This window comes from Mirounga leonina, unplaced genomic scaffold (assembly GCF_011800145.1).
Source record: "Mirounga leonina isolate KUSES-001 unplaced genomic scaffold, KU_Mleo_1.0 Mir_125, whole genome shotgun sequence".
In the NCBI taxonomy this organism is placed as follows: Eukaryota; Metazoa; Chordata; class Mammalia; order Carnivora; family Phocidae; genus Mirounga; species Mirounga leonina.
The window spans coordinates 66,056,484-66,073,081 of record NW_023270305.1 but is presented as its reverse complement, the minus strand read 5'-3'; the positions used below and the strand labels follow the sequence as shown (position 1 = coordinate 66,073,081).

Genomic DNA, 16,598 nt, shown 5'->3' with positions numbered 1-16,598 from the left:
ATCTCTGCCCAAAGAGGAGGCTCAGCCTCATTTACATGACATACAATGTATATATAGGCATGATTCCTTAAGGTGCACGCACGACCTGATACCTGCCTCTACACAGATGACAAGGCTTCCCTATCTAAATCTTCATCCTAACCCTAAACAAAAGGTACCCATTCACTCTCTTTGGAGGCTTTGAAAGCTACTCCCCAGCTATTCCCTGTGATCTCTTTATTTGCTGCAAATAAAGTTTACTTTGCATGACAACTCCACCTGGTGTATCTGTGACTCACCAAGGAGCAAACTCATGTTGTTCAGTTATACCACTTCAAATAAGACCATAATGCTCTGTCATGGCCTATTAGGTCCTGCCCATTCCCATCTCATTTCCAGTCACTCTCTGCCTTGGTGACTCTTGTCTGGCCACACTGGTCTTACTATTCCCTGAACACACAAAGCTTGTTCCTGCCATAGGATCTTCACATTTGCTGCTCTGCTCCCTCTACTTGGATCTTTACAAGTTATAGTACTTCCAAATTTCATTTAAATCTCTTGGCACATCCTCCAAAAGAACTTTCCTGAATACTATATCCAAGATGTCCCCTGCCCAGAACCACTGACCACGCTCTCCCTTGCCCTGTTTTATGTTCCTTTAGAGTACTTAATACTGCCTAACATTCATCAGTCACTTATTTAACAAATAGCTTCAGGGCACAAACACTACAGTGCTCTAAAGCAGAGGTTCTGAACCGGAGACAATTTTGCCCCCATGGGGAATATCTGGCCATGTCTAGAGACATTTTTCATTGTCACAACTGGGGAGATGTCACTGGCATCTAGTTGGTAGAGACCAGGGATGCTGCTAAACATTCTACAATGCAAAGGACAGTCTCCACAGCAAAGAATTATCTGATCAGTAGTGCTGAGTTTGGGAAACCCTACTTTGAGGTGATATAAAAAACTCCCTGCTCTCATGGAGCTCATATTCTAGTGTAAGTATCATGTTATATATTTAGTTGGTTACTTTCTCTCTCCTTGTTCAGTAGTTTAACACCAACACTGAAACAGCGCCTGAGACACAGCATGAGTTCGATAAACATTTGTCTCATGAATGAATGAAAGAGACACAAATGACTTTCATTAGTAAGTGACAAAATGCATTCCTCCTTAAAATATACATCATTGTCCTAACCCCATATGAAGCCAATATGCTTACAATTCAGACAAGGAAGAGAATTCATCTTTGGATACCACAGTCTGGACCTTCACTTTTGCTCTTCTTGGCAATGATGACATCTGGAAGAAACAGAATATAAAATCAGCATGATCTGAATCACTTGAATGACTGATCACTTATGTTGTCTACCAAGTGATGTGCCATTCAAAACTAACGCTCCAATAGCTCTGCTGTTAAAAAATGCCACAGGAAAAAAAATGAGAAGCATTCAAAAGCCTGAACACTGGTTTCCCCTCCCACGCAGCTGCCAACTATAAGAGCAGCTAACAGCCTTCGAATGGTTTAAAAGCCTGATGAGTATGTACCATCTTTGGAAAAACGTAAGCTCCAACAGGGTGACAATTTTTAGTTTCGTTAGAGTTATATGCTTGCATATACCACAAGTGCTATTAGATGGCTCATCAGTCAGCAAATTATAAAATCCTTTATTAAACTGTAAGAAGTATTTCCCCACTTCTATATTTTCTCACAATATAAAAGAAAGGCCTTTCTATAAAGTTGACAGTCAAATAAATGATGTTGATGGACTGAATAAGCAGCCAGGTTATTCCTAAAACAAGATAATCCATTCCCTTATAATAAAATTTACAGCATTTAAATAAAACACTTATTTGAAAATAAAAAAAAACAATCACTAATGTCCCTAGAAAATATTTACCAAATTCAAAGGCCTAGTGCTTTAAGAAATTGAGACAAATAACCAGAGACATCCTATAATATAGGAAGTAAGCAAATTCACTTTAGATCATATAGTTTATTACCTAAGGAGTGCATATCAAACCACAAAAACTACATGAGACTCTGACATGCTTGGAACCCTTTAAAAAAGTTTCTAAACCAGTCATATGTTACAATGCCTCTGGTTCTAACTTCCACTTAGAAGAGAAAGGAATGCTTCACAGAAATACCAAACAGGTTCTCAAAAAACAGAACATGTGCCCTCGGTTCCATAGCTCAACTCCAGGAAGTGTAGCAGTATTAGCCAAGAGAGCACTCAGAGTAAAGCAGGAGAACAAAAGGAAAAGAATCTCCAGGAAGTAGACAAGATAATCTGCCATCTTTTCCTTCACCCCCCTTTGTGGCATTTTATGTTTATAGAGGTCATTCTTCCTCAAATAAGTGCTTCTAGATATTGATCATAAAAGGAACGGGTAACTTTTGATTTCTGTGTCACATGTACTTTACCAGAATAAAACAAAAATGCAAACAGAGAAAATTAGTGTATGACGGGGTAGCATTTTAAACCAGGGCAGAAATGAATTATTCAATAAGTGATATTAAGACAACAAGGTATCCCCCTGGAGGAAAACAAGTATTTAAGTCCTACTACCACATCCTGAACAAAAATGTATTCCACACTGACTAATGACTTAAAATGTACAAAATAGGGGCGCCTGGGTGGCTCAGTCGTTAAGCATCTGCCTTCGGCTCAGATCATGATCCCAGGGTCCTGGGATCGAGCCCGGCATCAGGCTCCCTGCTCAGCGGGAAGCCTGCTTCTCCATCTCCCACTCCCCCTGGTTGTGTCCCTCTCTCGCTGTCTCTTTCTTTGTCAAATAAATAAATAAATAATCTTTTAAAAAATAAGTAAAAATAAAATGTACAAAATAAAAACATAAAAGTACTACAGAAAATAAAGATGATCATTTTCATAATTTGGAGTAGAGGTGGGGGAATAAAAGTTTTCCTAGGCATAACTCAAAATTTCAAAAGCCAAAAAGACAGATTTCACTACATAAAAATTAAAATTCCAAGTCAGCAGTGGGAGCATTTCAGAAGCAAACTGATCTGCTTTGCACTATCCTCAAAAAAAATCACAAGAAGCAGTACCTAATACCTTGGAACTATGGATGAAGGGACTAAGGGCTGGTGTAAGCTGTCTGAGGCAAAGAAATATCTCTAGAGGCCCCACTCTATTTCATGCTATTAAGCAATTGCCCCAGGAAAACATCTGGAGGTTTATTCACTGAAGAGGATAAAAAGAGTTTCTGGACTAGAGGACAGCAAGTATAGTTGTGGGCATGGGAACCATACAGACTGAATGCTAAATATACAGAGGACCCCTCCCCCCAGTCCTCTTCTCCCACCAAGCTCCTAGTCAGATCCTTACCTTCCAGGGAGAATGGAAAGACTCTTCTCTGGACAATGTGAACAGCCCCAAAATAAACACCTGAACATACTAAGTTTCCCAACCAAATCATCTACTCCCACCACCCTATTCTACAATATACCTGAATTCAGAACATTCCCTTACAGACCACCACGCACCAGTTCTCACTCCATACTTCATCCTTAATAGAAATGGGTTTAAAATAGGAGTAGACAAACCCTTGGCAGTCTCATAAAATTCTGATTACCCATTAAAGAAAACTTCCCTGAAACAAGTATTCCCAAATGCCCCTTAATTAGGCACCCGGGAAGCAATGTTACCATTGAAAGATGAGTAAGATGTAAACTTGTCTTTTGACAAGCAGAAAAATAATGAGTTTGAAAAGGGAGGTGGGGGGGTTGCCTAGGTGGCTCAGTCAGTTCAGCTTCAGACTCTGATTTTGGCTCAGGTCATGATCTCAGGGTTGTGAGATCCAGCCCTGTAGCAGGCTCCACGCTGGGTGTGGAGCCTGCTTAAGATTCTCTCTCTCCCTCTCCTGCTGCCTCTCCCCTCCCCTCATACATGTGCATGGGCGCACTCTCTCTAAAAAAAGAAAAGGGAGGTGGGAAAAGAGAACATTCATGAGCACGTAGGTCAATTTCAGACTGATCGGCTTTAGAAAGAGTATATACAGAAACTAAGGACCTAGAAATTATTTCTTAAAAACTGCCTATGCCATGTATATCCCAAGAATATTCATATTCCAGTTTAAAAACCAATGTTCTTGGGAGAAGTTTCTCCATCTCCACTCCTCCCATATCCCCTTTCTTTATATCATAGGATTTGTTAGATTAACAAAATTCCATCCATTTCCATGGTTTTAAATATCTGTATCACCTACTTAATAACAATCCTAATATCTCCATTCCAATCTTGCCTAAAATACAGATTTACATAATAAACTATCCATACTGCCTATGAAACTATGCAGGTGCCTCAAAGTTACCTAAAATGTAACATACCCACAATGAAACCTTGACAACCATTTCTTGTTTTAAAACCCACTCCTCGGGCGCCTGGGTGGCTCAGTTGGTTAAGCGACTGCCTTCGGCTCAGGTCATGATCCTGGAGTCCCTGGATCGAGTCCCGCATCGGGCTCGCTGCTCAGCGGGGAGTCTGCTTCTCCCTCTGACCCTCCCCCCTCTCATGCTCTCTCTCTATCTCATTCTCTCTCAAATAAATAAATAAAATCTTAAAAAAAAAAAAAAAAAACCTACTCCTACTCCAGTCTTTCTCATCTCAGTAAATGACACCATCATCCACCTAAACGGTGAGCCACCTAAACGGTGAGCCAGAACCTTAGAAAATTTTTAACAGCTTCATTGAGCTATAATTGATATACAATAAATTGTACATGCTTAAAGTGTATAAACTTGGTAAGTTCTGGCATATGTATACACATCTCCACAACCAAAATACTGAATACATCTATCATCCTCTAAAGTTTCATTTGCTAAGCCAAAACCTTGCAAATCTTTTTTTCTGTCACCTCCCACAACCAGTCTATTAGTAAATAACATAAATTCTTCCACCAAAATATATGTTAGGGGCGCATGGGTGGCTCAGTTGGTTAAGCGACTGCCTTCGGCTCAGGTCATGATCCCAGGGCCTGGGATCGAGCCCCGCATTGGGCTCCCTGCTCGGCTGGAAGCCTGCTTCTCCCTCTCCCACTCCCCCTACTTGTGTTCCCTCTCATGCTGTCTCTTTCTCTCTCTCTATTAAATAAATAAATAAAATCTTTAAAAAAAAAAATAGGTTAAATTTCTATGATCTCCAGTGAGTCTTTAGTCCCCAATATCTCTTATCTAGACTATTATAATAGCCTCTACTGGCTTCCCTGCTTCCCCTTTTGCCTCTACTACCCATTCTCCACATATCAACCCAAAAGATCATTTAGAAAATGCTTAAAAACCATTCAGTGGCTTTCCACTCCATTATCCACTTAGATCAAATCATATTTTTTACCATGGCCTTCTAAAATGCCACCCCTGCCTACCTTTCTAACCACATTTACCATGTGCTGCCACTCTTCAGCCACAGTCACAATTGTTTCAGTCACTGTAACAATCATGATTCTTTGCCTTCCCAGGTTCACTCGGCCTGAAACACTATTCTCCCTGCTCATCAATAGGCTGGCTCCTTCTCATCTCTTAGAGCTCAGCATTTCAGGCCTAAAATGGGTTTCCCAGATATAATATTATAGGACCCTATTTACTTCCTTCATACAGTACTATATAAAGCACAATCTATAATTATCCTTGTTCATTGTCTGCATCCCCCATGTTTACTTCGTGACAGTAAACACCATGAAGAAACCACATTTGCCTTACTCACTTCTGCATAACACAGAGCTTAGCACTTAATAGCTATTAATAACTATTTATTAAATGAATGTAAGAATATATACAACATGGTCTCTATAGAAGAGTATACATTTTTACCCATCACTATTAGGCAATAGCACACAAGGCACTCATTATTATTATTATTATTATTATTATTATTATTATTATTTTAAAGAGTGATGGTACAGAAGAACATTCCTATTCTTAGCGCCTTGAGATTTTTCATTTTCAAAGTTGTCTTTTCTCTGTGGACACATGAGCATATTCAAAATCAGATGCTGTGATATTACTAAGGGGGGAGGCACTAAACTAGGGCAAGTAAAAATCAAGGGAAGAGGGGGATGAAGAAAACCTGCAGACACAAATATTACATTAAAATTGGGAAAACCACAATTAGAAATCTTAAGAAGAGCAGAGGGGAACACCTTTTTAAGAGGCACCTAAAGAAGTTTCCCAGTACAAAATGAAGTGCTTGGAATGTCAGCAAAGATCCCTCCATAATAAAGTAATACACCTGGAAAGAGCCTCTTTTTTTTTTAATCTCAGAAGCCTGAAATCCACTGAAGTGAAACGGTTTACTCAAAGGGAAAACCTATGTTCTAGTTATGTAGCTAGAACCCAGAGCCCCAAACAGCAAGACTAGGCTTGTTTCCCATTCCACAAACATATTAATAACATTCTGGCGCGTGGGAGGTTCGAGGAAAGTTGCCTAGAGTTCCCATTCATTCATTCCTTTCCTCAAGAGTTACTGAGCGCCTCCTATATGCCAGACACACTGCTGAGGATGCGGTGGATGCAGTCAAGGCCATGATGTGCTAGTTGAAAAGGGTGCTTCCTCCCTCATCTCTGATAACTTGAGGTATACAGATAATCTAGGTTTGCCTGGGTTTTCCCATGTCTACCCCTACGCGCTAAGAGCTGCAATTTGACTGAGAAGACGCGCCAGGTGACACGCGGCAGCTAGGAGGGGTTTTCCGGGTGTAGGTTGGAAGATAGAGACCGCAGACCGTAAAATGTAATGAAACTTCTCACTTTTAAAAGGGGTATTATTTCCCAAATGAGCGCTCCGAACTTTTTAAATGGCCCCAAAAATACCGGAGCCCCGGCGCCGCGCTCACGCGAGCCCTCAGGAACACCGCCAAGGCGGACGCTCAGCTCACCTTCCCGCCCGGCGAGTCAGAAGGCCCGGGATTCTGTGTGTATGACGGCATCTTCCGGTTCCCGCCGGAAGTTTTTCAAACGCCGGAAGTCCCGCCTCGCTTCTCCCTCCCTCGCCGCAGAGGCGCTGGGCTACCGGAGCGGGATGGAGCGGAGCCGGACGGAGGCGGGGCTAGAGCGAGGATCCCGTGGGAGCGCTGAGGTGGGGCCCTACTCCCGGGGCCGGGGGGCGAGCTTTCTCTCCCCGGATCCGGGTGGAGGTGGGGCCGGCGGTGCTACGAACTCGGACCCGCCTCTCTCTTCTTTTTCTTCACACACTGTACTGTCTTCGCATCCAGCGTCTTTTAAATTCAGTCAAGAATATTTTCATTACATTATTTGTAATTGGCAGTAGAAAAATGAGAAAAAAATAAGTTTTATTCTTTCTAAAGTCAGTTTTGGTTATCGTTAATGAACTTCCCTCAGGGTGTTTTAAGCGTATTTTTAGCATGTTTCATTATTTCCTAAGCCCCGAGATAAGGATTTTTGCTCTAGTTTATGAAAATACCCAAATCTTGCTTCTTTTTTTTTTTAAAGATTTATTTATTTGAGAGAGAGAGAATGAGAGCGAGTACATGAGAGGGGGGAGGGTCAGAGGGAGAAGCAGACTCCCCGCCGAGCAGGGAGCCCGATGCGGGACTCGATCCCGGGACTCCAGGATCATGACCTGAGCCGAAGGCAGTCGCTTGACCAACTGAGCCACCCAGGCGCCCTAGTTTATGAAAATACCCAAATCTTGCTTCTTCTGAGAAGCCCTCGCACATCCCTGAGGTGCATGCTACCTCAATGGAAGAGTTTAACCCTAGAGTCATCGTTGTCTTACTGCAGTCTCTGAGGCAGCTTGTACTGCCAAGTACATCGATTTGGAAACCTGGTTCTCTTAAAAACTTACTAGTACATTTGGGCAAATCCCTTTATGTCTTTGAACTTGTTTTCACCCCCTCCCTTCCATCTTACCCCATACCCGATAAGGTACCCCCTTACATATTAGGAGTAGATACTCAATTAATTTACTCAAGGTAATCGCAGCTCGAGATACCTTATCTTGGGCAAGAATGAGAAAACCCTGCCCCATTTCATTTTCAGATTTTTGGAAGGTGCTGTGACTTGAGTCCTAACAACCCAAGTGTCCTAGGTGAGCCTTGCTCCTAATCCAGCTTTTCCAGTCCCCTTCCCACAAAACACAAAAGTAGCTCCTGCTTTTTATTTTAATGACTCCAAAGTATCTTAACCCCACTTGCACTCCCTAAGCTCCACTTTTTTTTTCACTAACCCAAGTTAAAAGCTATAAAGGCCTCCCCAGCAATTCTTTACCTTTTCCTTGAATATATTTTCTCAAAATCAGTATTCAGTAGAAATGAAAAATGACTTGTTTTTTGGTGATGTGTTTTTTGCCAAATACACCAAACCCTAAACTCACAAAAACAGACAAAAAAATTAGACTGAAAAATTAGGGAAATAAGTCTGTTGGTAGTCTATATTCAAATTTAGCAGATCAAAACCCTATGGATTTGGAACGTCTTGCTGGCTCAGTTAGTAGAGCATGACTCTTGATCTTGGGGTTGTAAGTGTGAACCCCACATTAGGCGTAAAGTTTACTTAAAAATTTTTTTTTAAATATTTAAAGAAAAAAACATTTGTTTTAGAAGATTCTGTAGAGCAGCTTTCCATGCTAATGACTCATTTCCATGTGAGTACTGAAAGACCAAGCAAGACATTGAAATGTCTTATGAGTTGGCTTTGCTACAGATTCACCCAAAGTGAACATAAATTTTACTGGATAACGTTTGAGACAGAAAGAGAACAAGATTCTTTTTTGAACAGTGTGTTCAGCTATATCTAAGCTTCTTGGTGAGAAAGGATCAGTTTCTGAGATTGTTCAGAGGTTGGTGTTGGTTTTTTTTTCCTTCTTAATTTGTAGTTTTATGTTGCCTTTTGAAATGGTTCCAGAAGGTTTGGAACTGTCTGCTATAATCACAGTCTGCTCTGTAATTTCTAGTTCTGAAAATACTAGAGAACACATTACAGTTCAGGATTATAGAAAGGGAAACCAGGTCATAATAATCAACAATAATAATTTACTCTTTTACTATTCACCTATTTTTGATGTTGAATTATGCTATACAGGTTTAAGGTAAGGGATAATAAAGGTTAAGGTAAACCAATATTTTACAAAATCTTTTGACATAATTTCTGCCCTGGAGGAATTTACAAACAAGCTGGAGACTACATATAGTCACAAGAGGCAGAGATCCATGTAAGACAGTCTAGAATCAGGATTCGTTTGTATATCAAAGTAGCCACAGTATAAAGTGAGGGCAAGAATAGGGATTAAGTAGCTTTGTGTTGGATCTTGACTCCTCCAACAGGGATATTTGCCTTTCAACTGGGGAAGAAAAAAGATTATTAAATGAAAGTAAATAACCTATAAGGTTTTAGACATCAGACATCTGGGAAAAATAAAAGCTGGGATGGAGTCCTCTAAAATTAATGCAGGTGGTGACCTACTCCAAAGACAAGTAAGACTGTCCAGAAAACATTTCTCTGCTGGAATTTTGTAAGACAGTCACTCCCACTAAAAGCTGTCAAAGGAAATTTATAATCACTAAATATAAGCCAGGCCCCACCACAAAAACTGCCTTTTCTTTCTAGGACCTTGCCCAATCTGTTGTTTACTTTTGGATCTTAAGTGCTGAATTTCAAAAAATTCATGGCTTTAGCCTGGAGTAATCTAGACTCTCACCTGAGACTTATGCAATAGGGTTTGTGAGTAATAAAACATGTTTTGGATTTGCTTGCAGGTTATTTTATTGCTGTAAAACATACAGCTATTCATATGGTATTCATTGGTATGTTATCACTTGCATGTTATTTTCTGTGTTTTCAAGTTCTTTCCCTATGAGTTCTGTCTCCCCAGGGACACTGTAATAATGGTAATGACTTCTAGTCATGGATCATCTACTTTGTGTCAGGCACTAAGTTAAAACTTTTACATGTATGTGTATTTAACTCACATATTAGCTCAATGAGATGTTACTATTATCCTGTTTTTATAAATGAGAGGACCAGCCAAAGTCACATCAGCTATTAAATTGCAGATCTGGATCTAAACCTAGTACTCTTTTTTTTTTTTTTTAAGATTTATTTATTTATTTGAGAGAGAGAGAGAAAGACAGGGGAGGGGCAGAGGGAGAGGGGAGGAAAGAATCCTCAAGCTGACTCCCCTCTAAACTCAGAACCCAATGTGGGGCTAATCCCAGGACCACATGATCATGACCTGAGCCGAAACCAAGAGTCTGTCGTTCAACTGACTGAGCCACCCAGGCACCCTTAAACCCAGTACTCTTTTTTTTTTTTTTTAAGATTTTATTTATTTATTTGACAGAGAGCACAAGCAGGGGGAGCAGCAGAGGGAGAAGGAGAAGCAGGCTCCCTGCTGAGCAGGGAGTCTGACACAGGGCTCTGTCCCAGGACTTTGGGATCATGACCTGAGCTGAAGGCAGATGCTTAACTGACTGAGCCACCCAGGCATCCCTAAACCCAGTACTCTTAAAGCCATCCATATACCACCAACTCAAAGCAAAGATCTTTCCTTTTTCCACTGTATTGGCCAGTGCAAGACTGAATCTTTGAGATGCTCAGGAACTGTTAAATCTCTAAATAGACATAACAATGCCCTTCTCCCCCTTGACTTCAAACTAATCAAAGTTCCATGGGAACAAAAATTCTAAATATAGATCCACTATATTTTGCACCCACTAAATTGTAAGGTACTTGGATCTAAGTCTTAGTCATTTTGGTCTCCCCTTCACAACTTCTCCCTCAACCTACACAGTGCCTAATAATCTTGACAAATAATAGGTATTTAATAAAATTGTAGACTAACTTGTGGCCCAAAGAATGTGCCTGGAGTAAAAAAAAAAAAAAAAAATCCTTTCTCATACTATGAAAGTAATCTAAAGCTCCTGCCATGGTGGGTTACCATTTAAAAACTCAAGTGTACTTTTGGAAGCTCAAACTTTTTGTCCCTGAGAGTCAATCACCTAGCAAAGGTAGAGGAGTCTCTTTCAGATTAGAGAATGCACAAACTGAAACTAAGACCTATTTTATGAATTTGCATATTAGCCTTGCCCATCCACTTTCCCACTCTTAGAAGCTCTCATTCCTAACACTGAAACTCATTGGCTTCAAAGAGCTTCTCTCAATAATTCAGCCAGGAACTTAGAGATTTCCTGCAAAATGTAAGAGATTGGTAAACAGAGAGGGGACTGCCTCTGTTTTCCTAATGAGAAAGAGTGTTAAGTGAGCTAGACCAGGCTGGTAGTTGGGTTCCCAAACTTGGCCTTCTCTATTATTTTTTCAGTCTGACTGGGAGCAGCAGCATAATTCCAAAGTGCTTGTCTAGTGCTGAGGACATTGTTCTAGCCCAGAGTAAGTATGCCAGTCTTTTGTGTCAAAGAAAAAAGATTCAAGGGATTAAAATCCTGAGTTTTGATAAAATAGTGAATGGATCTTGAGGAGCCATCAGTGAAGCCTGAGAAAATTAATTGTAGATTTTTCTAGGAAATAGATATTCAGGCATCATTCAAAGGGATTAGATATATTTAACTTATCTTACATGAAGTAAAACTATGGGGCCAGCATGTTGAACTAGAATATAAATTCTGCTTTAGCTGAAAACTGAGATTTCCAGTGTTTTATCCCACTTACTTTTTTTTTTTTTTTTTTACAAATCCTCCAGATATTTTGTAATGAATGCAATTAAAAGCAAGATTAAGGGACACCTGGGTGGCTCAGTTGGGTAAGTGCTTTCAGCTCAGGTCATGATCCCACGGTCCTGGGATCAAGTCCCGCATCAGGGTCCTTGCTCAACAAGGAACCTGCTTCTCTCTGCCTGCTGTTCCCCCTGCTTGTGCGTGCATCACTCTCTCTCACAAACACACAAATAAATAAATAAAATCTTTATTTAAAAAAAAAGGCAAGATGAAGACAAAAAATACCCGAATAATAGATGAAATACTTTATTGCATGGTCCACTGTTCCACTCATCACCTGCCTGGCAAATTCACTGGCTAAAAGGCTCAATCAGTTGATTCATGAGCAAATATATTGCACAATTTTCTCATGATGAGTTTCTCATTCTCAAGTAGTATTCAGGGACTCTCTCAAAGGCCCAAAATATCCATTAAATAACCTGAGATCTAAGCATAGAAGCCCCATAGGGTTCATTAGGATCCTAATTATGGCATGGCTGGTTGGATTGCAGGGAAGGGATGAAAGGCAGCATAGTGGGGCCAAATTTATTTTGTTCCTCACCATAGGGAGCCATGTCTGGAGACTGTACATCAGAACTAGGTTTTGTTTCTAACACCTTTGGTCTATCTTACAGCTTAATAAGCTGGAACTATCCTGCAAAATGCTTGCTAGAAACACTCATCCAGAACGCCTACAGAGTTCTAATACTGGAAGCTTCACACACTAACTGGAATTCAAATTCAGAAAAGCGTGTGTGTCAAATCAGTTTATGTCCAAGTTTGCCCTTTTTTTTAAATCAGGGTTTTGATATAATTTACACAGAGTAAAACTCAACTCTTTTATTCTGACAAACACACACAGTCATGTAACCACCACCACAATCAAGATATAAAACATTTCCATTGCCTAAAAAAAAAATGCCCCTTTGTAGTCAGTCTCCTCCCCCATGCCCAGCCCGTGCAACCACTCATCTGTTTTCTGTCTCAATAATTTTACCTTTTCCAGATTGTCATATAAATGGAATCATACAGTAAGTAGCCATTTGAGTCTGGTTTCTTTCACTTAGGATAACACATTTGAGATTAATCCATGTTATTGCATGTATCGATAGTTTTTTTTTTCTTTTTATTGACAGTTAGCAGTCCATTGTGAATGTACTGCAGTTTATTTATCCATTCAGTAGTTGATGGACAGGGGGCACCTGGGTGGCTCAGTCATTAAGCATCTGCCTTCGGCTCAGGTCATGATCCCAGTGCCCTGGGATCGAGCCCTCATCGGGCTCCCTGCTCAGTGGGAAGCCTGCTTCTCCCTCTCCCACTCCCCCTGCTTGTGTTCCCTCTCTCGCTGTGTCTCTCTGTCAAATAAATAAAATCTTCAAAAAAAAAAATTAAAAAATAAAAAAAATAGTTGATGGACATACAATTTTTTCCACTTTTTGGCTATCATTAATAATGCTGCTATGAACATTCATGTACAAATTTTTTTATGTGAGCATATATTTTCATTTATCTTGGTTAGATAAATAACCTAGGAACAGGATTGTTGGGTCATATGGTAAGTGAGTGTTTAGTTTTATGAGACTAGTAAATTGTCTTCCAAAGTAGCTATACCATTTTGCATTCCTACCAGTAATGCATGAGAGTTAGTTGCTCCACACCCTTGCTAGGACTTGATATTGTCAAGTTTGTTTGTTTCTTTCTACCCTTTAATAGGTGTGTAGGAGTATCTCATTAGAGTTTTAATTTGCATTTTCTTAATGATTAATGATATTTATTACTAATGTGTTTATTTGCCACCCATATATCTTCTTTGATGAAGTATCTGTTAAAATATTTTGACAATTTTTAATTGGATTTTTTGATTTGTGAATCATGAGAGTTCTTTATATACTGTGCATACTAGTCCTTTATCAAGTATGACACTTGGCTTTAAGAGTTGTAAGTTATCACAGGCAGTTGCCAGCATAATAGCACACAGAAAAATGAATTCTTCTCTGACCACAAAGAAAACTCTGCCACAGCCAAGTGTTTTTCAAGAGCCTAGCTAAAAGATGATATCAAAACCAACACCATTTTTACATACATGAATTTTTCTGAAACCAACATCACCACAGACAGAAAACATTCTTTGTAGAAAAATGACCTAATTTCACAGTGAAAGATCATCACCCTAAAAGAATGCTTTAAAATCGAGAAGGTGGTACCCACAGCTTTTGCAAACAATGTGGAAAGTCAGTTAAGCCATAGTGTTCATACAGCATAACTGGGTATTTTGTTTAGACCGGACTATGATCTGAATATAAGAAAATCTAAATAGTTTACCAAGAAACTTCTTAGCAGAAGTAGGTATTGCATATATAAGGGCCTTTGATAACTTTCTGCTATGAGCTTTTGTCAGGTCTATAATTCCTATAACTTTCAGGCATGTTTCTAGAAATTATTAGCTAGTGTTTCCCAAATTTTAATGCACATAAGAATCACCAGCAGAGATCCTTTTAAAAGCTGATTTCTAATTGGGGGAAAAGATGGCAGAGGAGTAGGGGACCCTATTCCAACTTGTCCCCAGAATTGAGCTGGAAATCTACCAGACCACTCTGAGCACCCACAAAATCAGCCTGAGATGTAAGAAGATCTGGATCTCTACAAACAGAACATCGCAGGCAGTTGGTTTCGAGGTACGAAGCGGGGAGCTGTGATTCCGCGGGCAGATATCGGAGGATAAACGGCAGTGGAAGGGTGCCTGGCCGTGGGGATCCTACACCTCCTGTGAGTGACAGCCTTGCTTGCTGGGGACAGGGCACAGACTCGCAGACTGGTAGTGGCAGGGAAAGGACTTTAGGGCAGCCTCCGGGGCAGAAACCCAGAGCGGCAGGGTCGCACGTGTGAACTGGGAGCGGCTGGCGGTTTTAAAAGCACAAAGGGCAGAGACATGCCCCGACCTGGAGGCAGGACTGGGAGCACTGTGGAGGGGCACACAACCCAGGACACTGCAGGTTATAGCAGCACAGACAGAAACAGAGACAGTGTGGCCTGGAGAGCTCACTGAAGAACAGACTGCGATCTCTCTGCTCTGAGGCAGAGGGTTGGAAACGGTCTCTTCTGCTCTGACTCACAGAAGAGACGCAGAAAGCCGCCAGGGAAAGCCACCAGAGAATAAAAGCCCCCAAAACTGATTCCCACTGAGCCCATCCCCCACCACAGGGGGGCAGGGCAACTCCGCCCAAACAGGGTTGCCTGAGTAACAGTGCAGTAGGCCCCTCCCCCAGAAGACAGGCTGGGAGAACAAGAGGCCAGCAACCCCCAAGGTCCCTAGAAAACAGATGCATCTTTGGGCACCTAGGTGGCTCAGTCGTTAAGCATCTGCCTTCGGCTCGGGTCATGGTCCCAGGGTCATGGGCTCAGGCCCTGCATCGGGCTCCCTGCTCAGCGGGAGGCCTGCTTCTCCCTCTCCCACTCCCTCTGCTTGTGTCCCCTCTCTCACTGTGTCTCTTTATGTCAAATAAATAAATAAAATTAAAAAAAAAAAGAAAACAGGTGCATCTTGCTTGGGTTCTGGTCAATAATTTGGACTTTATACATTCCCTCAACCACCCCTCAACAGAATGACTAGAAGGGGGAACCCCCAAAATAGGAAAGACTCAGAGATTATGACTTATGCCGCAGATTTACAAATGGATGCAGGTATAACCAAGATGTCGGAGATGGAATTCAGGCTAGCAATTGTGAAGACAATAGCTAGAATGGAGAAATCCATTAATGGCAACATAGAGTCTCTGAGGGCAGAAATGAAAGCTGAATTGGCAGAATTTAAAAACGCTATCAATGAGATCCAGTCTAATCTAGATAATCTAACAGCTAGGTAAGTGAGGCAGAAGAACAAATCAGTGACCTGGAAGACAATTTAATAGATAAAAAGGGAAAAGAGGAGGCCAGGGAAAAACAACTCAGAATCCATGAAAATACAATCAGAGAAATAAGTGACACCATGAAGCATTCCAATGTCAGAATTATTGGAATCCCAGAGGGAGTGGAGAGAGAGAGAGAGGACTAGAAGATGTATTTGAGCAAATCATAGCTGAGAACTTCCCTAATCTGGGGAATGAAACAAACATTCATGTCCTAGAGGCAGAGAGGACCCATCCCAAGATCAAGGAAAATAGGCCTACACCCCGGCATGTAATAGTAAAACTCCCAAATTTTAGAACCAAGGAAACCATCTTGAGGGCAGTTAGGGGGAAGAGATTCCTATGTACAGATGGAGGAACATCAGAATAATGTCAGACCTATCCACAGAGACCTGGCAAGCCAGAAAGGCCTGGCAAGACATATTCAGGGTACTAAATGAGAAGAACATGCAGCCAAGAATACTTTATCCGGCAAGGCTGTCTTTTAGAATGGATGGAGAGATGCAGAGCTTCCAAGACCGGCAGAAACTGAAAGAATATGTGACCCCTAAGCCGGCCCTGCAAGAAATATTAAGGGGGGATTCTATAAAAGGAGAAAGACCCCAAGAGTGATATACAACAGAAATTTAGAGGGACAATCTATAAAAATAACGTCTTCATAGGCAACATAATTAATTCATATCTTTCAATAATCACTCTCAACGTGAATGGCCTAAATGCTCCCATAAAACGGCACAGGGTTGCAGATTGGATAAAAAGACGGGATCCATCCATATGCTGTCTACAAGAGACTCATTTTGAACCTAAAGATATATCAGACTGAAAGTGAAGGGATGGAGATCCATCTTCCATGCCAGTGGACCTCAAAAGAAAGCTGGGGTAGCAATTCTTATATCAGACAAATAAGATTTTAAACTAAAGTCTGTAGTTAGAGACACAGAAGGACACTATATCATTCTTAAAGGGTCTATCCAGCAAGAAGATCTAACAATTGTAAATATCTATGCCCCCAACATGGGAGCAGCC

General features: G+C 40.9%; 1 protein-coding gene across 7 annotated transcripts in view; it reads right to left on the bottom strand.

Moving 5' to 3' along the window:
- Positions 1-6,971, bottom strand: part of SRBD1 (S1 RNA binding domain 1) — a 226,926-nt gene extending 219,955 nt beyond the window's left edge. For 6 of the 7 annotated variants that reach the window (XR_004678603.1, XM_035001644.1, XM_035001647.1 and 3 more), the window contains exons 1-2: positions 6,877-6,908; positions 1,202-1,281 (exon numbers count right to left, since the gene is read on the bottom strand). Coding sequence is in view for 6 of the 7 variants with exons in the window: in XM_035001644.1 (XP_034857535.1) it covers positions 1,202-1,281 (80 nt within the window). In the remaining variant the exon portion in view is untranslated. Of the gene's footprint in view, positions 1-1,201; positions 1,282-6,876 lie in introns of all 7 variants that reach the window. The other variant, XM_035001643.1, reaches the window with a different exon arrangement.
- Positions 6,972-16,598: the final 9,627 nt, after the last annotated feature.